Source organism: Plecotus auritus, assembly GCF_963455305.1.
Source record: "Plecotus auritus genome assembly, chromosome: 5".
NCBI lineage: Eukaryota > Metazoa > Chordata > Mammalia > Chiroptera > Vespertilionidae > Plecotus > Plecotus auritus.
Window position 1 is genome coordinate 125,116,937 of NC_137776.1, and position 25,238 is coordinate 125,142,174.

At 41.7% G+C, this 25,238-nt stretch overlaps 1 protein-coding gene across 1 annotated transcript in view; it reads left to right on the top strand.

Annotated features, from left to right (window-relative positions):
• Window positions 1–2,879: 2,879 nt before the first annotated feature.
• Window positions 2,880–25,238, top strand: part of BNC2 (basonuclin zinc finger protein 2) — a 440,736-nt gene continuing 418,377 nt past the window's right edge. Inside the window, exon 1 of the mRNA XM_080668979.1 lies at window positions 2,880–2,975. Within this exon, the coding sequence (XP_080525105.1) occupies window positions 2,973–2,975 (3 nt within the window). The 5' untranslated portion in view covers window positions 2,880–2,972. The remainder of the gene's footprint in view (window positions 2,976–25,238) is intronic.

The window sequence follows — 25,238 nt, forward strand, 5'->3', positions numbered from 1 at the left end:
GGGAAAGAAAAACAACAGCTGACGGGCCAGGCAGGTGTAAATTATTAAGGTCTTCTAGGACAGTGGTCGGCAAACTCATTAGTCAACAGAGCCAAATATCAACAGTACAACGATTGAAATTTGGTTTGAGAGCCAAATTTTTTAAACTTAAACTTCTTCTAACGCCACTTCTTCAAAATAGACTCGCCCAGGCCGTGGTATTTTGTGGAAGAGCCACACTCAAGGGGCCAAAGAGCCGCAGTTTGCCGACCACGGCTCTAGGGCATCGAAAGGACTTAAGGTTTATTTTGAATTGCCATACAAACCCACTGGAGGAAATAAGAGACTGGAATTATATTATGTGCCAGGCTTTGCTTCTATAAATTCTTCCACCTTCTCCAAGGGCTGCTCTTCAGCCTAACACATTCCCAATCTTGATCATGACGACTCTCCAGAAAGGTACAAGACCCCAATAGACACCGCTCACCTCACATAAATTGTTTGTATGCCAACATCAAAAACAGATCTGAGACCAATCAGGGGAATTTAAATTACAGGTTGCTTGATGTGGAATGACTTCTGCCTGTTGGCCAGTGTAGGTGTGCGGCCCAAAATGCACAGTGTGAATACACCTGTTTGGCAATTGCTGGTCTGTCCCTTGTCCAAAGCGCTACGTGTGTGAATGGATTTGTATGGGGAATGACTCTGAAGTTAGCTTTTCTCATCTATAATACAGGAACACACTGGAACTTGGCTCATTTCTGGGGACTTCTTGTGACGACCCTCCGTTGCTCAGAATGCACATTTGTTCGTCATTATCCCTTGTGTAATCAGTGTCTTCCAACTGTAGGATGATGTTACAGTGATGTTTACAGAATATGAGACCATGCTCCACACCTTAATCAAATAATTTAAGGATGAGCCTCCTTAGATATCATGCATCTATACAGTCATTAGATATCTAGTGTATATTTTTATAGGATAGTGAGTGAAGTCACCTTCTGGTTCCCACTAGAAGCCTCCGGATGAACCATGTGCCTAGAACTCTTAAGGTATTCACTATAAATAATGTGGCATAAGTGTTCACCTGATAAGCCTTTCCACAGCGAGAGGATGCAAAGAATTCACCCATGACGACGTGACTTGAAATCTGCTTTCAAAGGGCCTTTAAAAACAGCCAGGAATTGGGACCCAATCAGTACGCTGCCCTGCAGGTGTGATGGCCTCGCCGTTAAAAAGTTCCATCCACGTGAATCAGAAGCCTCATCACAGAACAGCTGTGGCTACTTGGGCCCTAGATTCTCCTCAGTCGTGGCTCCTGAAAAAAAAATTTTTTTTGAATTATTGTGAAAATTTTTCTGTTACACTTAACACCAGCCTAACATCAAAGAAAATACAGTAGGTACTTCCAGGGCTGCATCTTTTAAAAGGAATTGAATTCTGACCTCTGAGTGCGGTTCAACAGTTTCTCACTGCCTCTCCTTGGGGAAGAGAGAAAGGAGGGATGGTTTTCTCTTTGCAGTAGTAACCGGTAACCGAACCTGTTGTTCTGCCAGGCCAGCCTTCGCCTTGGCGGATTCTGATTTCTAAGTGCTCCGGGAGTATGCTTGAAACCTGTGCCTTCCTCCCACGTCAGATAAGCGGAAAGTTTGCTCTAGCTATGATAAATCTGCACACGGCCGAGATGTTTTTGGCCCAAAATGTACGTTAGAAAGATGATTAAAGTCGCCCTCCTCCCCTTCTTGCGGCCAGGGAGTGTGTTTTGCCTGCATTCAAGAAATGTCCTTCAGCTGCAGGCGTGTGCGCGCGGAGCCCGCAGCCTGCGTTTTTGCGTCTCCGGGGCAGGGCGCCTCGGGTCGGCCGAGTGTCGTCCGCAGATGTGACCGGTCCTCCCCCGCGGGCGCCCGCGGAGGCGGCAGTCCCCTTCCGTCTCGAGCTCCAGGCCCGCGGCCCAGACCCGGGGAAGGAAGCCCTCGCCGCAAGCCGGCGTCTTGGCCGGCTCAAAGCACGCCGCCACCCAAAACTTTTTTTTTTTTTTTCTCCCAACTGCGCGCAACTTTTTGCCTTTTCGCCCAGCACGTTCTCGTCCCGACTTTCTGTTCCCTGGGGTTCCCTTGGCTTCCCTCGCCGTCTCTCCAGCGCGGGGGGGCCCGGGCTGCCGGGGCGGGGGGCGCGGAGGAGGAAAAGGGGAAGGGGAAAGAGCCGCGACGGCTCGGGAGGAGGAACTGGGCAAAGGGGACGGAGACGGGCGAGTGCCCGAAAAGGAAAGCGCCGCCGCGGTTTGCTGCAGTCGGAATAAAGTTCGCGCCCTTTCCGCGGCGTTCGCAGCCTCCCCTCCCCGCCTCTGCTCTCTCTCTTTTGACAGCTGGGCGCTAGCGGCCACTTCCACGTCCACGCCCGCACCCCCCAGGGGCGCCCAAGTTGTTTTCCATCCCCAGAAAGAGAGGGGTGGGAAAGTTACAAGGCGGGAGGGAGAAATATACATTCTCCTTGGCGAAACCCCTAGACATCCGAGGACAAACAACAGCAAAACGAACCCGACTTTATTGTGCAAAAGGGAAGCAACATTGCAGTCGCGACAATTCTGCGGAGAGGAGACTCTGGTGGGGCTAGCAAATCCGCCCGAGGTCACCTCGCCCGGCCCCCGACCGCCCCCTCCCCCCGCAGCAGCCCCCTCCCGCGACGGTCCGTTCCTTTTATTTTTTTTGTCCTGTGGAACCGGGGGAGCGCCGCAGGCTCCGACTCGGGGAGCGAGGGCGACCGGGGCGCGTGTGTAAATCAGTCACCTGAGCGCCGAGGGGCCGCGGCGAGGGCGCGCGCGGGCGGGCGGGGAGAGGCGGAGGCGGCGAGCGCGGCGGCCGGAGGAAACCGGGAGGGGGAGGGAAAGAAAGGCCGAGACAGAGGAGCGAGCGGCGGCCGAGGGGCTGGTCCAGGCGCGGCCGCTAAGAGGAGACCAAGAGGCGGGGGCTGCACTTGACAACCAGCATGCGGAGATGGTAAGAAGTTTCCACCCTCCTTTCCTTTCTATTCGAGACTTCGGGAGCAATGAGCCCCCGGCCGCCCGGGGGCCGTGTTTTCTCCAAGTCCGGCGGAGAGAGGTGGAGGGGGTGGTGAGGGGGGCGGGCAGGGGAGGGGAGCCCCAGTCCAACCTGGCCCCTGCTGTGCCCCCGAAATCCCCTCTAAACTTGGCCCAAGTTTGCGAGGAGAGTTCCAGGTGGGAGGGTGTGTGAGGGGCGCTGGGAACGTCGCCCCCTCTCGCGGCTGCCGGGGAAAGGTGAGCGGCAGGCTCCTGGGAGTTGGGGACTGGCTGGGGGGGCCGGGCCGGGGGAGGCGGGGGATGAATGGAGCGCTGGAAGGAGCTGGGGCGGAGAGGAAAGCTTTGGAGAGAACGGGAACTTTTAAAACTTGCCCGCGAGTGAGGGACTGGCGGCGGGGCGTGGGCGCCGGGGCGCGCTGGTGCGCCGCGCGGGGAAGGCGGACGCGGCCACCGAGTCCCCCACACCTTAGCTGTGCCCTCCCCTCGCCCTCACGTTAGGGGAAAACTTCCCTTTGTAAATGAAGAAATTGTAGGAAGTGCTCCTGGAGGTTGTAAGAAGAATGTGCAAAGCGCAGGCAAGGAAAGAAACCCCAGAGAGGGAGAGATTTTGAGGCGCAATTCTGGAGGAGCCGATTTGCCTTATTTACACGTGGACCGCAGGGTGGCATTTGGGGCCCGGAGAGGGGGCAGAATAATACCCACCCCACCCCCCGAAAAAACTAGATGTAATCCCCTGTGAAGTGAGATTGAGATTAAAAAAATAAAAAAGTTCCAAGTGCAAGTGGCGGCGGCGAACGAAGCTGCGGAGCGAGATGCCAGCACAGTCCGGCTGCGCTGGAAGCGGCTCCGGGCGGCGAGGCAGCGCGCAGTCGGTTCGCCAGCGGATGGGCGCTCTGTCCGCTTTCGGGGAAGTGATTTGTTAGAAATGGGGCTGGACCACTCCCTTCCTTTTAGTTTGCTTCCACCCAGTGCTGCTGCTGTTGCCCCCACTTGGGGATATCACAGACTGTTCCGCATGTAGATGGCATATGTAAGAAAAAGGCAGGTAGCGGGTTGGCATGTCCCCCCTCTTCTCTTCCCCTTGGTGTGACATCCCTTGTTTCAGTGATCAAAGTCAAGACTGGAGGGTAAGGAGATGCGACTGTCAAATGCAAGCACATAGACAAAAATAGCGTGCGCCCAAGACTGTGGTTACAGTAACGCTGACAGAAATTAAAGTGATTTTGAAAGCAGCGTGCGATTTATGGTGCTTCCCATTTGGCTGTTGGAGAAGGGATGTACAAAAGACATCATAAAAGAATCCTGTGTACCCAGGATTAAAGTGGCAGAAAGTGGCTGTTTCATTATTTTTTATGTACTTCGTGGACAGTTACAATGGTTGGAACCTGTGTTTAAGTGGAGGCGTCAAAACAGAATATTAAATGTATCTGTTTAGCGCTTGAGCGTTTTTCTTCTAGCGGCATTTAACACAAGAACACTGTAAAAGCCGGTTGTAGGTATTCTTTTTCTTTCCTTTTTCCTTAGCCTGTATACCATTTGTCTGCACATCTATTTCTGAATACTGGTCACTTGGAACAGTGACTAAACCCATTTGTCATCCGCTGCTTTGTGTTGTGCAGTTTCAGAGGTGACTGTGCACACACATACGTGCCTGAAGTGGGGGAATATATTTCTTATGTAGTGTGTGTGATCTGAGGACGTAACTCGAGAGGAGTGAGACCTTGTACAAGCTAATAGCACTTCCTTTACCCTTTGGAATCACCCCAAAAATCTCTTAGGAACTTCTATAGGGTATCTGTGTTTTTATTTGTAGCGGTTTCATTTAAACTGTTCAGCCTTAATGAAGTTCTCAGTTGTAGCTACTCTTCTGTTCCCAGAGAGCAGAGTATTTAAAATCCAGATTGCTAATCACTTTACCAAAGTATTCTGGAGTATCTTCACCTGAGGGAAGTGAGACTGAGCCTGAGTGTGAGAATCTTGTGAGGAAAGTTCAAAACTGACTTTTTTTTTTTTTTACCCCTTGAGCATTTTAAGTTCGGTGTTGTTTGCTTGTTAAACTTTGGGGGGGGGGGGGGAGCAACCTTGGGATTTTAAAACATAAATATTAAGAAAATATTAGTAGCAGTTATACATTCCAAATACTGATTCTCCCCCCTCCCCCCTTTTACCTGAAATGTGAAGATGTCTGTCAGGCAGGGATGTGTGATTACAAAAAGAAACAGACAAAAGCAAGCTGACTGTTGCTGTATTAAAATGTAAGTGTTACAGTTTGAATTTTCAAGTGAGAGTTTTTGAGTTCAGTGCTTTACATAACATTTTGTCCTAATCTTGCTTGCTGTCAGGGATGTTTCATGGTTGTGCAATTGCTGCAGTCAAGAATGCCAATTTGCATTCCAGGAGTGTCATTTGATTACTTTTATCTGCACAGCTCCAAGACCGGCCCAGACCTCTCGTTTCATCTTGCCATGTCACGAGTCAATGCTGTGTCGTCTTTTCAAAAATCTGCCTGATTTAGACAAGAAAGAAAAGTACTTTCATGTTGCAGCCGCAGTCCCCTGCTAACTTGTCAGCAGCAGGATATGATTCACTTGGGCCCAGAAGAATGGAACAGAGAGGCGGGTTAGGCGGTTCAATAAAGCCCATGGACAGGTAGTGTGTGACATCCCCAGAGAGCTGCAGTTAATGAAGAACAGGTCTGCTTAGTTCTCCACACGCTGACCTGGTGCTGTCCCCACAGTTTTCTCATTTGATCTTTCCCAGCAAATTGATCTTTTCTTGTATTTTTTTTGCCTTCCAAGTTAGTCCTTGTGGGACTGAAATTAGCAGAGCAACTTAAGTTGGATAATACAGCTGTTCAGAAAAGAAGAAATTGGACACTGGCTCAAAAAGGGGCGGGGGTTGGGAGGTGGAGGGAGCTGTTCTTTTTGTTGTTCCTGGGAATATGTCTTATATTAAGGGAGTCCAAAATAGGTGATGACTTGAAGTTAGTGGTTCCCTTTATTTTTAATTTTAGAGTTAAGGTTCCTCACCATTTTAAATATTCCTTAAGTATTTGAAAGATGGTCCTAGTGAGTATGAGGAGTTCTATTTAGCATTTTTCATACTCACTTGTTTGAAATAATTTGCCAGTGGACTGTGTGGCTTTTATGGCTATTGTAAGGTAGACTAAATATCAATGGCATTTTTCAACTATAGTATTTATAGTCTTCTAAATAACTACAATCCCAAAGTGTCCAATACTGAATAGCAGAAAAGATTAAACAATAAAAAAGTCATTACCAGTGTTGTGTATAAATATGGCACGTGGAAGTGTTTTCTACAAATTACCATGAGCATCTTTGTTTCCCATAAACCCCACAGAGACACTCCTAATGAAACTTAATTTTTTTCATCCTGCATTTAAATGTAGATATTTAGAACTGAGACCAGATCACAAGTTTGAATTTGGTATAGATGTTAATATATGTTGTTACTTGTTTTTTTGAGATTAAAATTGATTTTAGCAAGATGGGTAAATCTAAGTTGGGAATGTAGATATAACTTAAAACAGGTTAAAGTTTTATTATAGAATTTTGTATATAAAACGTAGGTTGGAGGCAATTAATAGATTCTCAACGTGAGGTGGATATAAGAAGCAGTGTTTTCTGAATTCCTGTGCAGATGGTCTCATTTACCATCTACATCTTTACAAGAAACAGTTGAAAACATTCCTTGTAGAAGGGGAGGCAGCCTTTTCAAATCTTTCCTGCTGGATGGAAATTACATAGGGTCATTGGTTAGTAAACTCCTCTCTGAAGAGCTAGAGGGAGCCTCGTGATTTTATTAGACATATTTAAGGTAAAAAAAAAAATCACTCTGGCAATCAGAAGTTTGTAGAAAAAGTACATAAAGAATATTGGCATACTGGCTTAGTGTTTAGGTTTGGAGGGGTTTATTGTAGGTTTGATGTTTAGTTTTTTTTTTTTTTTTTTAAAGCTGTGACAGAAGCAACAGAACTTCCTGTAAGAAAAGTGATCAAGTAGTCTGCTAAGATTTCTAAGTTCTACCTTTTAGGTTATTTGAAGATCAAGCACAATGCAACCAAATACATTTTAAATCTGATTTGGTTTGCTAAGGTCTGTTTATCGTTTTGTTAACTGAATGAGTTCTCCTGTTAGGAGCCCAACCTTCCATGTTCTATTAAATGTAACTTCCTCCAAGTCACTGAGGAAGGGGATGGGTACCTTCTTTCAGTTCACTTGAAGACTGCCTCCTCTCTGTAAATAATGGTTTTGAAGTAGTTCTACACACAACTGCCGTACTCTGGAGAGAAATCTCCTTTAAGATAAATGATTCATGGTATAAGCATAAATAGTAAACCATGTATATTAGGAATCAATAAATATGTTAAATTTAAAGAAATAGAACTCAAGTGGTATTAAGTTCAGTATTTGTTGTTTAATTTCACAGTCTTCCCACTAAAATTTGTGATATATTCAAGAGTCATTGACCATAATTGTTCTTTAATATGTATATACTAGTTTTTAGTAGCCTTACTTTGGACAAACTTATTTGCCATTTAAGTAAATAATATAATCCAGTGAGATAAACTACCCAGATTTGCCTTTTTTTCATCTCTTGAACAGTAGCTCTCATTATATTGCTAGCCAATAAAAGTCTTTATTTGTTGCTTATTAGAACCCTCAGTACACTCAAGAGTTCAGCTATAATTTAATTTGGCTGTTCAAAGAGGCTCCCTTGTTTTAAAACATGTTCTCAGTATGCTTTTACCATTTATTGTAAACCTATATTCTAACTCATGTATATGCATAGGAACGATTTTACAGATAGGTCATTTTTAAGGTTTGCCATAGAAAAGTTATAACTTTTTTTCTTAAAAAAAAAGTCTACCTAACAAAGTCATTTTTTTCTTTTTTCTTTATGTTTCCTGATAATCTGGAGCATTTTTCCCCTTGGTGATCTAAATAATCTTGCTATTATAATTTAAAAACAATTTCCCCAGGAAGACAACCTTCCATTAAGGTATAGTTCAGAATGGCACTAACAAACCAAATGTAATAAGTAAGAATTCTATTTGAGGACATTTCACTTTGCAGTCACTTGAAATTACAAAAAGTTTGCCTTGCACTTCACACATTGCTAGCATACAGATTCAGTTTCCTTACAGTAAACTGTTGGGAAGTTTTGCATTGAGTGGGAGGAAGATGGCTTGAGAGTTTTGGTGATATTTGTAACAAATCACGTTCACTAAAGACTAGACCTTGACTGTAAAACTCTAAAATGAGTATCAGGAATTCTTCCATAAGGAAGGCAGAATGTGGAAGTGCTAAATGAGTCACTGCATGTGTATCTTACCAGTGGGAATTGCATCAAACCAGCCCTCTAGATACAATATTTAATAGTTATCAAAATGTATAGTATTGTCTTGGAACTGGTGGTTCGTGAGTTCATAGTCCCTGCTTTTTTTGTGTGTGTTTAGTACAAAGATGTAACAATCCACACAAAACATTTTTCTCTTATTATGACCTTACATTTGCCAAAGTGCCCCATGCTGAAATTCCTTTTCAGTATCTTTTTTTTTTTCTAGTCCGAAGCCAGACGTGTACCCAGACACAAAAGCCTCTGTGTATAGCAAGCTGTTTTAAATATTGTGACTCGACGATGTGCTGTCCTTTCTCTGCTTGAGCCAAGGATCTCTGCTCAGTGTCTGTGGATTACCAAGCTCCTTCTTTATTGTACCTCTTGTCAACTATTCCTATTCATTTAACCTTTCATTAGTGTCTGTGCAGCTTCACTGTCTGGAAAGGCAGGGAAAAACCGAAAGGCCCCACTGTCACAGTTATTAGATTTCTCGGTTACATCCCAGCAACCATAAAGAAGTGAGAGCCGGCACTATTGTCGTGCATGCTGCTGTCCTGGGGTGCAGCTCTTCTGTGCATGTCAAGGACATGTGCCACATGTTGATATGCATGCCAGGGATAAATGCACAACATGGGGGATAGGCCGGCACTGGCAGTAATGAGCTTTGTAGGAGTTATTGCAAAGACCAACAGTTTGTGAAGGAATTTTGCTTAACGGGCCAAGGAGATAGACAGAGTTGAGGGCTGCCAAGGTTTGCCTGTGCGGGGATTGTCAGTCACATTGTTTTTATCTAAACTTCATTTGAGGGGAAAATTGAATACGTTGGACAGCATTGAAAAGTCTTATTTTCATTTTTAATCTTTCAGAGGAGAAAAGTGTTATTTCTGGTGACTCTTTAGTGTAGTATAACAATTTTTATATGACCTGAATCATTTATAGAATTTATCTTAGTTCTTACATACCTAGGAAAGAATTGAGATATTTCGTAGATGCCAATATGTATTTAAAATATGTATAACAATAATGTGGTCTGTTAATTTTCCTATGCTACCCTTTTTCCCCTTTGGGTTTCCCTCTGTTGTTAATGATTTGATTATTTAGAAATGCATTGGCCTTGCTGCCTCGACGTAAAGGAAAAAGTACAGTGATCATTGGATCATTTTCAAATCATAATAAAGACGAATATTTGTAACTTTTGGATTGGAAGATGTTACTTCAACATCTCAGAAGATTCATAGAGTTACTTTTTAAGAATTCTCAAAACATTTGAATAGAAAATGGTAAATTATAACACCTTCATCTCTCTCTACCCAAAAGTTTGTTTTTTAACTAGGAAGACTTTGTTACCAAGAGTGGATAAAAAATATTTTGGTCTTTCTAATTTAAATAATTCTTGTCAGTTTTCCAAACTCTTTGGGGGCTCGCCAATAACTTTGCAAACATATTAATGATTTATTACCAATCCTTATAAAGTTATTTGTAATTTTTACTTGACCCTACCTTTTTTTTTTTAAAGCCACGTTTCACTTTTTAATAGTCATATTTGGTGCTTTCTCTGGGAAGCTTTTTATGGTGTCTTGTGACTGTTTTAAAGGGCTTAATTGTCTTTGTTTCAGGGGAGAAAGATGAGCTATTTTTCATATTCTTTCCCTCAGGTGGGATGCTCCTTTCCAGTGAAACATATATTCAGTAATTGACAGCTCAGTGCCTAGCCAGCATGGGGCCATGCTCCAGTCTCTTGGCCATTGGGTGAAAGTTCTGTGTACATTGTTTTAAGATGAATTTGCCTTTATCATTTGAGGTGACCAGGTGGCTTTCCTCCAGACAAGACAAGGGTATGTTAACTTTCTCCCTTCTAATAGTCCTGTTTCCATTCATTATGGTTTGTGTTGGGTGAAGTAGAAGAGGAAAGAGGGACTTGTGAGCTATAATTTTAGCCACCACTCCCTCTCCTGTTCCCCCCCCCCAAAAAAAAAAAGCAACTTAGAAAATAGGCCAGAGCTATGTGGTAATTAAAGAGAAAGGGATCTATGCAATAGCCACTCTCTTTGGGAATCCTGAAACTCTCCATCCAGCCACTATCTCCGTGCAGCTGGCTGATTGGATGCACCATTATCCACTCAGAGTGAGAATAGCCCTAGGACTGGGTTTGCAGACAGACCCCATTCTATTCCATCTAGGTTTGAGAACCTCCATTTCATCATTTGTAAAACAAGTGTGTTTGGTCATTTCGAATGTGCTTTCCAATTTTATGTGACAGGACTATATTGTCACAGCAGTTTAATATTTTTAATAGTAGGATTGAGTTATAATTCACATGCTGTATAATTCACCCATTTAAAATATACACTTAATAATATAACATTCTGTGGATATATCACCTTTTATATATCCATTCATCCATTGGTGGAAATTTGGGTTATTTTCACCTTCTGGTTATTATGAATAACTAGAGGACCAGCGCATGAATTCGTGCACAGGTGGCGTTCGGCCGGCCTGACCCCAATCAGGGCAGGGCAGATTGGGGCTGGGCCTGTTCGGAGGAGGAGACAGCGGGAGGTTGGCCAGCTGGCCCACACTGATTGGGTCCTATCAGGGCTGGACTGGCTGAGGGGAGGGGACGAGGGCGATTGGCTGGCAGACCCCGCCCCTGATTGGGGTGGGGGCCGATTGGGGGTGAGGCCGGCCATGGGGAGGAGCTGTGGGCGGCGGTGGGCCGGCCAATCCCGCCCCTGAATGGGGGGGGGTGGCGATCAGGGGTCAGTGGCTGGGGGAGGGGCTGGGGGAGGTTGGCCGGCCAGCCTGACCCCCGATTGGTGTGGGGGGAGCGGGGCTGGGGGGAGGGGGTGTGGGCCGATCTAGGTGGTGAGGGCTGACTGGGAGTGGGGCTGGCCATGGGGAGGGGCTGTGGGTGGTGGGCTGGCTGGCCCCACACCTGAATGGCATGGGGAGGGCCAATAAGGGGCCAGTGGTCTGGGGGAGGGGCCATGGGTGGTTGGCTGGCCAGGCCTGTCCCTGATCAGATTGGGGTTGCCTATTGGGGGTGGAGTTGACTAGAGAGAGGGGTTGCAGGCCGATCAGGGTGGTGGGGGCCATCAGGGGCGGGGCTGGCGGGGGGGGGAGGCGCTGCAGGAAGTTGGCCGGTGGATCCCACCCCCGATTCACTGGTTTGCTGGCCACAGTGGGCGTCATAGCGACTGGTCATTCTGGTTGTTACAACATTCTGGTCACCGGCTTTTTATATATGTAGATGAATAATGCTGCTGTGAACATGTGTGTACAAGTGTTTAGTTCTCATTTCTGTTGGGTCCATATCTAGGAGTAGAATTCCCAAGTCATATGGCAGTTTATCTTTAACCTTTTGAGAGAGTGCCAAATCACTTTTACTAAGCAGCTGCACCATTTTACATTCCCACCAACAGTATGTGAGTTTTCTAATCTCTCTACATCCACTCCAAACTTGTATTGTCTGTCTTTTAATTTTAAGCATCCTAGTGGTTGTGAAGTGGTTTTGCTTTGCATTTTCCTGATGGCTAATGTTAAGCATCTTTTCATATGCTTATTGGCCATTTGTATATCTTCTCTGTGCAGCAGAAAAATAGCTGTTAAGTCCTTTAGCCATTTAAAAAAATATTTTTATTGATTTCAGAGAGGAAGGGAGAGGGAGAGAGAGATAGAAACATCAGTGATGACCAAGAATCATTGATTGGCTGCCTCCTGCTCCCCCTCCCACCCTCGCCCCCCTGCCGGGGATCGAGCCTGCAACCCCAGGTATGTGCCCTGACCAGGAATCTAACCATGACCTCCTGGTTCATAGGTTGACATTCAACCACTGAGCCATACCTGGCTGGGCCCTTTAGCCATTTTTTTTTTTTTTTTTTAAATTTAGGTTATATGCCTTTTCATTGTTGAGTTGTAAGAGCTCTTTATATATTCTGGACACAAGTCCTTTATTAGACAGAAGATTTACAAATATTTTCTTCCATTCTGTGGGTTGTCTCTTTACTTTTTCGTTGGTGTCTTATGAAGCACAGAAGCTTTAGATTTTGATAAAATCCAACTTATTAATGTTTTTTTTTTTTTGGAAGATTTTGAAATTGATTTTTAGAGAGAGAGGAAGGGAGAGGTAAAGAGAGAGAAACATCCATCAGCTGATCAGGAGGCAGCTGATCACCTCCTTCACACCCCCTATCGGGGGTCCAACAGCAACCCAGCCGTGTGCCCTGACCAGGAATCAAAACGGCACACTTTCAGTGCATAGGGAGGATGCCCAACCAGCTGAGCCACACTGTCCAGGGCTAAATTTTTCTTAAGTTGTTTGTGCTTTTGGTACATGAAGAAACCACTGTCAAGGTCAGGCTGACATATTCCTGTATTTTCTTTCAAGAGTCTTACAGTTTGAGCTCTTATATTTAAAGCTTTGATCCTTTTTGGTTAACTTTTGTATAATTTGAAGTAGGGATCTAACTTCATTCCAGTTGTTCCCAGCAACATTTGTTGAAAGACCGTTCTTTCCCCCCATTGAATTACTATGGCACCTCTGTGGAGAATCATTTGACCATAGGTGTACGGATTTATTTCTGGATTTCTTATTTGGTTCCATTCAGCTACATGACTATCCTTGTGCAAATACCACACTGTCTTGATTACTGTAGCTTTGCATTGTTTGCAACTGAGAAATGTGAGTCTTCCAATTCCATTCCTTTTTTTTTCAAGATTATTTTAGCTATTCTTGGTTCCTTAGCAGTTTACTTAAATATTTTTCTTACTGTGGTAAAACACATACAACATAAAACCCTGGCTCAGTTGGTTGGAGTGTTGTCCCATAAACCAAAAGCTTGTGAGTTTGATTCCCAGTAAGGACACATGCCTAGGTTGTGGGTTCATATCCCTGGTTGGCATGCATTTTGGAGGCAACTGATCAATGATTCTCACATCAGTTTCTCTCTCTCTCCCCTCCTCCTCCTCTCTCTCTAAAATAAATTAAAAAAAAACACACAACATAAAAATTGAACAACTTAACCGTTTTAAGGTACAGTAGCATTAACTGTCTTGTGCAACAGATCTCTAGAACTTTTTCATCCTGCAGAATTGAAACTTTGTTGAACAACAAGTCCCCTTTTCCCTCTCCCCACAGCCCATGGCAACCACCATTCTATTTTCTAAGAGTGTGATTATCTTAAATGGTTAATGTAAGTGGGATCATGTAGTATCTGTTCTTCTGTAAATGGCTTATTTCATTTAGCATCATATTCTCAAGGTTCACCTATGCTGTAGCAGGTGACAGGATTTTTTAAGGCTTTTCTTTACCCATTCATCTGTAGATGGACATTTAGGTTGACTCTACCTCTTGGCTATTGTGAATAATGCTGCAGTGAACATGGATGTGCAAATAACTTCAATTTCTGCTTCCAATTCTTTTGGATATATATCTAGAAATGGGTTGCTGGATCCTATAGTAATTTTATTTTTAACTTTCGGAGGAACCTTCATACTATTGTAACATAGCTGCTGCCCATTTTACATTCTCACCTACAGTGCACCAATGGTTCCAATTTCTTCACATCCTTGCCAGCTCTGACTTTCTTTTCTTTCTTTTCTTTTCTTTTTTTTTTAAATAGTGGCCTTTCTAATGAGTCTGAGGTGATATCTCATTGTGGTTTTGATTTGTATTTCCCTGGTAGTTAATGATGTTGAACATCATTTCTTTCATACGCTTGTTGGCCATTTGTATGTGTTCTTTGGAGAAATGTCTATTCAAGATTTTTGTCATTTTATTGGAGTTTTTTAAATTGTTGAGTTGTATTTTGATATATTCTGGATATCAACCTATTATCAGAATTATGATTTGCAACCATACAGTAAGTTGCTTTTACACACATTTGATTACTTCCTTTACTATACAGAAATTTTTTAAGTAGTCTCATTTGTTCTTTTGTTGTTGTTGTCCTTATCAGTTTTCTTTTAAAACAAATTTATCTGATTCTAAAAGATGAAAGACTGCATTCAGAAAGTACATCTATTGTTTGGGTACTGTTGTAGCTCTTGGTGGTACTACAGGGGACAAGAAATACGTCACTTGACTAACAGCCAAAAGACTATGGCTTTTAGTTCCCTGTGAAACACCTTGGTTTTACTTTGATGTTTTTTAATTATCACTGCATTTAAAAAAATTCTAGGTGTTCTGTATAAGAGAGACAGTTCATGCCCAGGAGGGTGGAATTAAGTACCTAGAAATAATTGTTTTTGGTTTTATAAATATGTCAAAGGAAAGGAAGAAAAAAGTTATGATTGAGAAAATTTCTCTTCCTGGACATTTCGTAGTAACTAGAAAAACACCAACAGTGATTAAAACTTGTAGGATTTCAAACCCAAACTAACTAGTCTAGTTGAATTCTAAATAAATACCATATTCAAATCTAGCATGGCACATTTGGAAACATGAGCTTATTTTAAAGTTTACCTGAGAAAATTTGTAATTAAAATACCTCATTTTAAAATTTAGAGACCCTGGAGAGCAAATTAAGGGTAACCTAATTTGGAAGCAGCCGTGTTGTGTCATTGTTGAATTAAAAAAAAATGTATTCCCTTCAAGTTCTAATATCTCTTTATTCATGGTAGTAAAAACCTATATTTCCATCCAAAGTAATTGCTTTTCTGGTATTCTGATGGACCAGTCTCGCTTAACTTCATTGTCTATTTTTGTCCTTTGTCAGTTGTTTTGGACAAAAAGTTTTATTTCTCATTCAGTATCAACTATTAATTAGATGTGCTTACTAAATAGATAAGTGCAGAGTACGTGTCTTTTTTTCTCTCCACATCAGTGTTTACATATTTAAAAGTTAGCCAATTTTAAATTGTATCTCATGACATAGTTTGAGGATTTACGTTTCCTCTGGTGAAAATTCTGTAAAGGATTTAAAATCATTTATAGAAATTGATATGATTGAAAAATGTATATTTACTAGACACTTAATTTTTGATTACATATACATTTTCTTTTTCCCATGGCACATTTTGTTAATGTTGAACAAGAAATCAATGCTGCATTTTTGTCCTTTTTAACATGTTTTGACATGTGCACATATGTATATAGAATGACAAAATCGTTTGTGCTGTTCTTGTTATTGTGCATGGTTTGAGGAAAAGAGGCAATTAATTAGAACAATATAGCTATGCAAAGAAAGTCCACTCAGTTCTCTGGCCTGTGGTATGTAATCCCACTGGAATACACATTTGACTCTCCAGTGGGGTAGGGAAGTTTGTTCTGTCAGCATACCTGTTAGGTATGCTGGTAGAAGCACAGTGTGTTCAGAGTTTGCTCTCATTCTGAATGGTGATTGGAAACAAAACAACATTGTATTTGTTTGAATTGGTTTTGACAGACCAAAACATTAATTTTGCTTCAGAGGACATTAACTTGAAGTGATATTACAAAATAAATATTTTTAAACCCAGAACTTCTGCCAGGTGTTGAGCCATATTTTTCAGCCTATCACTATCTCTAGTAAGAAATAGTTTCACATAAGGGACTTGTGTTTGTTCATTGGTTTTTGTAGCTTTACTGTGTCCCTCAACATCAACCAGTTATTGACATGACATTTTTTGTGTATAGAGTACAATGATAATTAGATCTAATGAAAAGTGTGTGTGTGTGTGTGTGTGTGTGTGTGTGTGTGTGTGTGTGTGTAGAAGTACCCATGAGAAACTGATAGTTTACAATTTTCTTGTGGGAAGGTAGGATAGTATAGTTTACTGAAATTTTATTTTGGTATGGAAAGGAATGGTTTAACACTTATATTTTCATACTGCAGTAAGTAATACCTGGTATGTTATTTTTTGTAGTTTCAGATATATGTATGGATGGCATGGATGTATGTTGAGTATCACTGAACGTTTTACTAATATCAAATTGTATTTCTGAAATAGAGATATGCCTGGGTAATAAAAACAGCCAGCAAGTAAATAGTTAATTACTATATGTAGAATAACTTGCTGTAGATTTGCATGAAACAATATTAGGCAATAGTGTAGTGATTTGGTAAAAATAAAAAAGATGCTTTTAAATTTTTTCAGGTTTTTTTTTTAAAAATATATTTTATTGATATTTTACAGAGAGGAAGGGAGAGGGATAGAGAGCTAGAAACATCGATGAGAGAGAAACATCGATCAGCTGCCTCCTGCACACCTCCCACTGGAGATGTGCCTGCAACCAAGGTACATGCCCTTGACCGGAATCGAACCTGGGACCCTTCAGTCCGCAGGCCGACGCTCTTTCCACTGAGCCAAACCGGTTTCGGCTAAATTTTTTCAGGTTTTTGTGTTCAAGCTGTACATCTGGGATAGGCATGGGAGTTCAGTTGTCTTCATATTTCAAAGCCTAACACACTTTTATTTTCAAATATAACCATAGGCATTTGAGTTTCTGTGAGACTCATGACAGACACTCTGTTAGCTGCTATAAGTATTACAGATGAAGCAGAAGCTATAACCCTAACATCAAGGAGCACAAAATTCATTGGCAGGAAGATATTCATTATATTAAAAAGAATAACCATGAGCCGTGGTCGGCAAACTGCGGCTCGCGAGCCACATGCGGCTCTTTGGCCCCTTGAGTGTGGCTCTTCCACAAAATACCACGGCCTGGGCGAGTCTGTTTTGAAGAATTGGCGTTAGAAGAAGTTTAAGTTTAAAAAATTTGGCTCTCAAAAGAAATTTCAATTGTTTTACTGTTGATATTTGGCTCTGTTGACTAATGAGTTTGTCGACCACTGGTCCAGAGTCTGTCTCTGGTCTTCATTTGCTTAGAAATATAATTTTGTCAGTACACCTTTGAAAGAGTTCAGTTATTCACAAACTCATTCAACTTGTTCACTGACAGAGAGGTGGAGAATACACACATACCTGCAAGCATGGTGTGTGACCATGTATATATCTGCATACCATATTAGGCGGAATACTCACCTACTTGTATTGGCACGCTTAGCACATTTTCTCCTTTGCAGCCAAATTATAATCAAAATGTTGCTCATTGCTTTATGAGTTTGGGAGTTAAGCAGAGAGTGTTAGGGATGGAAGTGGAAAGCATAAGGGCCTCCTCACAATATAGGGAAAACGGTACCAGTGGCCTGTATTATTTACAAAGTATACTTTGGACTGTGTCCGGAAGAGCGTTGACAAAATGTACCCTTCCCCTGCCTTGCTTTTTTTCTGCTTCCGTTCCCTTTTCTGATTGACAAATGCTTTTTTCTCTAGATATGTTAATATTCTCAAGCAGATACTCTCAACTGTCCTGGGAGCTACTTGTTAAGGTGACTTTGACTCCGTTTGGTTTTTTATGCACCTAATGCAGATGGCAGTTTCATTTTAAATTTCTTGGGAGACACTTCATGGTACTACCTTACATGTAATTATTTTGTATAAGGATGGGAAACACTGGTGGGAGGCCATAGGATAAGACAACAGTTTTCTAGAAGGGAAAAAAAAGATTTTGCTTGTTTATTGGCCTTACACATAGGTGTAATAAACTACAATCTAGAAGTCAATAGGGATGTTGTTTGTGTGTACTTAATCTCCGAATCTGTTTTCTGTGTGGTAGGCAAGTTTCTCAATGACTTTGGGGATGATGCTCTAGCCAACTGAGCCATACCGGCCAGGCCCAATTAAATTTTTTTTAAAATATATTTTATTGATATTTTACAGAGAGGAAGGGAGAGGGATAGAGAGCTAGAAACATCGATGAGAGAGAAACATCGATCAGCTGCCTCCTGCACACCTCCCACTGGGGATGTGCCCGCAACCAAGGTACATGCCCTTGACCGGAATCGAACCCGGGACCCTTCAGTCTGCAGGCCGACGCTCTATCCACTGAGCCAAAACCGGTTTTGGCCCAATTAATTTTTTACTTTAATTTTTGTTCCTCTTAAAACACTTTATTATAAATTAGATTCCGACTGAAGAGAAAAATTTGTTAGGGTAGAAAGATGAGGCACTGAATACCCACTGGATGCCCAAAGGACAGAAGATGCTGGTAGACAAGGAAGCCCCCTGTTGGGGTTCCTTAGGTCTGGTCTAACTTTTATCCTTACATTTATATTTTCAGTGTGTAGTTTGGAATAGTTGTGTAATATGAGAATTTTATTATTTCAACTCCCATTGGGTTTAATATATTCCAAATTTAAGTTTGAAAAGGTATCAGAACAGAAAATAAAGTGGGGGGATGATGGAGAGAATGGAGAAATTGCACAGGCAATGTGGAACACTGATAAAAAGGTAGTTCAAAAAATACATTGAAAAACAGAGGGCCAGTTAAAAGGAGTGGCATGAAACTTGTTTTTATGTGCTTCCAAACACCCAGATTCATTATATTTTTTTCTAGGATCTTTCAGCGTCTTCTTTTCTTGTGCCCCTCATGTACTGGGCAGAGTCCTGTTAGATCTGCCTCCCCATTATCTCCCCCCCCCTCCCCCCCCACCATGTACTACCCCACTGCTATTACCCTGGTCCAAAGCACCATCACCCCTTACCTGGAAAACGGGGGCACCTTCTAACTGGCCTCGTGCTGCCTTTCTTGCCTCTCTCCTGCCTATTACATCCAGACTGTTCTTCACAGAGAAATAGCTTCCCCATCTCAAAACCTCCCCGTGACTTCTTACCACACCTGCAGTGAAATCCAAACTCCTGCCGTGACCAAAAAGGTATGTGAGATGAGATCGCTGCCCAGTGCGCCAACCACATTTCCTACCGCTGGTCGCTCTGCTGCTGTTACACTGACCTTCTCGCTGTTCACTGAACATGCCAACTGTGTGCTTACCTCAGGTCTTTGCACGTGGTTTTCCTCTGCCTGACTGATCTTCTCCCAGCTGTTTGCTTGTCTTCCTTCCCCATTTCATTCAGTTGTCCTCTCAGATGTCACCCTATTCGAAGATAACTTCATGACAAATTCCCTCCCCCTGCCGTGTTTCCACACTGTATGCATCTCTGACCTCTTAACCCTGCTCTTTTTCTTCATTGCGTTTATCACCACTTGAAAATATATTTAAATTTTTGTTTATATGTAGTTTACTATTTGTCTGCTGATCCTTCCCCTGCAAGGATATCAGGCTCCATAAGAACAGGAACTTCGATTGTCTTGATAATTTCTGAATTTCAACTACCTGTAGCAGTTCCTGGTATGGGAAACATTCAACAGGATATGTATTGAATGAATGAATATACATCCTTTCATTCATAAGCAAATCATTTACCTGTTTTTATCAGCTCTTAGTTATTCCGTGGAGGATTATTTATGGCACCTGCTGTTTCTGTTCTGAACTGTTTATTGGAGCTTTGGTTTCCAGGGTAGATGTAAACACCACAAGGGGTGTGCCAAGATCATCCTTTAAGATGTGGGGAAATATATTGGAGATTTGATTTATCTCAGTCTTCTGTTTTTATGCTTGTGCTTTATAAGGTGCAGGATACCTTAGTACAAATATAAGGGATTTACTATGCAGTCAAAAAATTAGCATGATCTGGACAAGGATGGGACTTTGTTTAAAAGAAGATTTATCTCCACAGTCCGGCTATTTCAAAGATTTTTTTTGCTTTTGAGTAATAAGGTGGTGATACCACATAAAATTCTTCTCATTATTCAGAAGATCGCACAGATCTAATGTTTGGTTGTGAGTGAGGTATATGAAATTCAAATACATATGTGTATCAGTATTTATTCCTTAGTAATTCAATTTTTGGTGGAATTTTCAAGACTTTTTAGTGAAAGTGCACCTGTGAAAGTATGTGAGTTATTTCAGTGATGATTCAAAATTGCTATCTGATTGGTTTGTTTCTGGGAGATAAGAGCTTTTGGTTAATCTTTGAATAAGTCTTTCCCCTCGTTTTGAATGACTTAGGCTTTTTAATGAAGCTTAATTGGATATTTGCATTTCTTTGTCTTCATTGTAAAAAGTATATTTTTTTATTTATACCAGAGAGGAAGGGAGAGGGAGAGAGAGAGAAACATCTATGACGAGAGAAAATCATTGATTGGCTGCCTCCTGCACCACACTGGGGATCAAGCCCTCAACCCAAGCATATGTCCTGACTGGGAATTGAACCGTGACCTCCTAGTTCAGTGGTCGGCAAACTGCGGCTCACGAGCCACATGCGGTTTGCCGCTCTGTTGACTAATGAGTTTGACCACTGGGATAGGGGCTTAATCACAAGGAACAACAACAGCCTATAATTATTGGAATCAAGAGTCTAGGTCAGTGGTCAGCAAACTCATTAGTCATGTGGCTCGCGAGCCGCAGTTTGCTGACCACTGTCCTAGTTAATAGGTCATAGGACTGTGCTCAACCACTGAGCCATGCTGGCCTGTCTTGTGTCTTCAGTTTTTTTTAAATAGTTTATCCTATATAATAAAGCGCTAATATGCTAATTAGACCAAACAGCTGAATGACCTTCCTGACATCCTTCTGGACGAAGCTGGAGCTGCGAGGGCTGGCTGGGGCAACCAGGGCTGCGAGGGCCGAGCCCCTTACGCATATTTTGTGCATCGGACCTCTAGTTGAGATATATGTAATTCACATAGTGTACAATTCACCATTATGAGTTTTACATTCCATTTTATAATTACAGTTTATGCAATTTTAAAGACAGAAATAAATGATAAACTTAGAATTTGGATGCAAGTTTGTTTAAGTACTCATTTTAATACCTTCTTAAGTTAAAGGAAGTTTTATAACATGAAGTACTTGTTAATACAATATTTGACAGGTTTCATAAACATGAATGAAGCATTGAAGTAATGTACTAATGAATATGCTAAGGAAACTTTAAAACCACAAATAAGCAGGTATAATTATTATTCTTCATAAGGTGGTCCTAGAAGATCATTCACTGATGGTGGCATTGCTTATAATGTTTTTGGAGCTCTTCATTTGACATTGGTTTCAGACAGCTTGAGTCTAATTCTTCTAAGTATGTCCAGTGCTAGCAAATTTTCTGAATTGTCAAGAAGTTAAGCCTGATGAAATGGTGGGTTATAAAGCCAGATAATTCCATTTTTGGTAAGAAAAAAATTAGCACAATTAATTTTTTTCCATATAGCTTATGAATTGGCTCTGAAAATAGTTACAAATGAAGAATTCCAGAAATATTTCAAACTAAGTTACAACATTGGAATAATACCGTGTTTAGAAGTAACAACTGAGTCATATTTATTATTTTTCCCTGCTAGTAATGGAGTTTTTGAAACCCATGGAAACTCATCCTATCTAATAAAAGAGTAATATGCAAATTGACCATCACTCCAAACACAAGATGGCTGCTCCCATGTGGTCAAAGATCCTGCCCCCATGTGGACACAAGATGGCTGCCACAAGATGGCCAGCAGGGAAAGGCAGTTGGGAGGGACCAGGCCTGCAAGGGAGGGCAGTTGTGGGCAATCAGGCCAGCAGGGGAGGGCAGTTAGGGGTGACCAGGCTGGCAGAGGAGGGAAGTTGGGGGTGACCAGGCCTGCAGGGAAGGGCAGTTGGGGGGGACCCAGGCCTGCAGGGGAGAGCAGTTGGGGGTGACCAGGCCTGTAGGGGAGGGCAGTTAGGGGTGACCAGGCCTGCAGGGGAGGGCAGTTAGGGGTGACCAGGCCTGCAGGGGAGGGCAGTTAGGGGTGACCAGGCCTGCAGGGGAGGGCAGTTAGGGGCAAACAGGCTGGCAGGGTAGCAGTTAGGCATCAATCAGGCTGGCAGGGAAGTGGTTAGGGGGTGATCAGGCTGGCAGACAGAAGCGGTTAGGGGCAATTAGGAAGGCAGGCAGGCGAGCAGTTGGGAGCCAGCAGTCCTGGAGTGGAGAGGGTGCAGGCTTGGCTGAGGGACACACCCCCCATGCACGAATTTTGTGCACCGGGCCTCTAGTTTGGCTATATAAGAATCAGTGTGAGCCTGGCCGGCGAGGCTCGGTGGTTGATCATTGACCTATGAACCAGTAGGTCATGGTTCTATTCCCTATCAGGGCACATGCTCGAATTGCAGGATCAGTCTCCAGTGTGGGGTGTGCAGGAGGCAGCCAATCAATGATTCTCTCTCTCTCTCCCTCTCCCTTCCTCTCTGAAATCAATAAGACAATATTTGAAAAATAAAAAAATAGAATCAGTGTGAGATTTCATGCATATGTCAATTGTCAATTCATACATAAATGCATGCTTAGGAACATCTTTCACCCACAAAATTGTGTCAGTATTTTTAAAAAATATACTTTTATTAATTTTTAGAGAGAAAGGGAGAGGGGGAAGAGAGAGAAAAAGAGAGAGAGGAGAGAGAGAGAAAACATTGATATGAAAGTAGAACATTAATTGGCTACTTCCTACACACCCCCTACTGGGGGATCGAGCCCACAACCCAAGCATGTGCTCTGACTGGGAATTGAACCGGCAGCCTTTTGATGCATGGAATAATGCCTAACCAACTGAGCCACACACACCAGGGCAGTGTTTTGTAGTCTTATGTAACTCAGCTTCATGTGGCAAGTACCTGATAAATTCTGTTTCAGGGTAAATCCGTGGAATCTGAGTAAAATTACTATAGGTCATGGCTGAGGAGACCTCTGAAGGCAAAGGATGTCAAGAAAAATTTTAACCAAGATGTGAGACTGCATAAATGCTCCATGATACAGATAATTTTAAATAGGTCTGTTTGGCTAGAAATTAGATAGGTTGTCACATGACTGTATTTTATATTTTCTCTTGGTTCAGAAAATCTGTATGTTGGGCATGAATAAATGCTAGGGATACGAGAAAGCTAGTGAAGTACAAATCTGTGCACATAGGCTTTCAGAGGCAGTCTTATTTGTATTGATATTTGACAGAATCAAAGGAAAAGTAGTTGCTAACGAGGAATACGATTTTTTTTTTTTGCTTTAAGATTTATCTTCGAATTCCTGTAAGTTGTGGTTTGAAGTAACACTTAAAAATCAGTTTCTCTATGGTTACTTCCTGGTTATCAATTAAGAATAGCATTAATTAATGCCTTCTTGTATTGATGAACTTCCTTTTGATTAATCTTCCAACCTCTTGTCCACAGCATAACATGCTAATTTTGCAGGGAATCTGTACATCTCAGAATGATTATAATGTTATCAAGTCACTCCACACCCTATCTAAAAAGTTTGTAGATATTTTTTCAGGAATGAGAATTTAAGAAGTAAAAAGGAATGACATAAATTTAACTTCAGAAGAGTTAATTTTAGATGTGTTTTTTTTTTTTTTTTCATTCTCCCTTAATTCTCTGAAACGGTAGAACCTTCTGATTTGAAAGAAAGTTAAGACTAATAAACATTAGGGTCAGCTTTTCCTTGTGTTAGCTATAATCTGCTGGGTGTTTTCTTTAGCCAAATCCAAAAGTATACTTACATATGAATAGCATACTAGGCTTCTTATAGAGTTCTGTGGAGGTAGAGAGGGCTCTTAGGCTCTGTTATAAGGTGGAAGGCTTTGCTGGGCCAAAACCTAAGTGCATCATTAACACTGCCTTTGGAGGGACCACACTTTCTGTGTTCATGGACCATTTGGCTCATGAGGTGGGATTTGTCATAATTCATTGTCTTGTGCTGTAACTCCTGTGGGAGTATAAGGTCTAGCTGCTTTACCTTGGATGGGTTCTCAATGTTTTATCTTGTTCCAGGTGGATTATTATACTTGAGAATGCACTTAATTACAAGCTTGATGTTTTCCACCTCCCATTCAGAATACCTCCTCTTCACTACACCTGACTTCATCCATGGAATCCTGTGCAGATTGAGGGCAGTATATGACTTGGAAGATGGAAGCTGTCAAACTTGAAACCTACCTCAATTTTTCGGTGTCTTTTCTTCACCTTGAGATTGCGGACCTTTCTCTTTAAAACCTGTTTTTGGATTAATTATCTCAGAAAAGGAGTTTATATTTGATAAGAGACTAAGAAAAGGCACCATTTATTATTACTGGGTATTTCTCAGTCTATAATAGTGAGAGATTGAGTTTTGTTGTGTTTTTCTAAACTACTGCATTACAGGTTTTGTTTTAATAAAATCTGACTGAATTCATGCCTGAATTGAGACCCTTCCTTAGAAAAGGGGTGCTTTGGAATATTTCTTGTTGCAATCCTATGACATTAAAGATATAGGATTTTATGGAATTTTAGTTATGGATATGTGTAATCTGTCTCTTCAGTTTTCTGAAATTGTCTCTCATTTGAGCTTATCACACTTGGTTATAATTAATTTTAGGTATCTATTATGCACACTGCTCTGAAGATTCTCAGGTATATAATTAAAATTATGATCTTTCCCCCTATCTTTATCAAGGAACAAATGATCCTAAATGGATCATAATTTAGAAATAGTTTATTTAATAGTTTCATGTTTTATTTTTTTATAAGGCTTTGTTCAAAAATTATGGTTGTGGGGTATCTTGGCAGTATATCTTGGGCAAGCCTTTTAACAAAGTTAAATTATACTGCCTTGTACATTCTGTTGTTAGAGTTCAGTGTTATCCCTGACTGAGAAACTCATGACTGGAACAATCAAACTTTTCTAAATGTGTTTGGTCAACATGCAGCCTTCTTTGGAAGGCAATTCTTTTTTTACCAAATGAATTTTATAAAGTCAATTTCCTTAATTTGTAATGCAGGCTCAGTGAAAGCCACAGGGTAGTCATTCCCCCGCCCCCAAGAAATCTTTAAAGAAATGTTTAAGCAAATCAAAATATGCTTATAACTTAAAAGAAATAATTTGATGTGGCAAGTTTTAAATTAAAAAAAAGGCATACATACTGCATAACCTTTCTTTGAGTCTTTAGTTTAAGTCCTCTGTCATATAATGCCAAAAACTTTGTTCTGAGCTGAGTGTG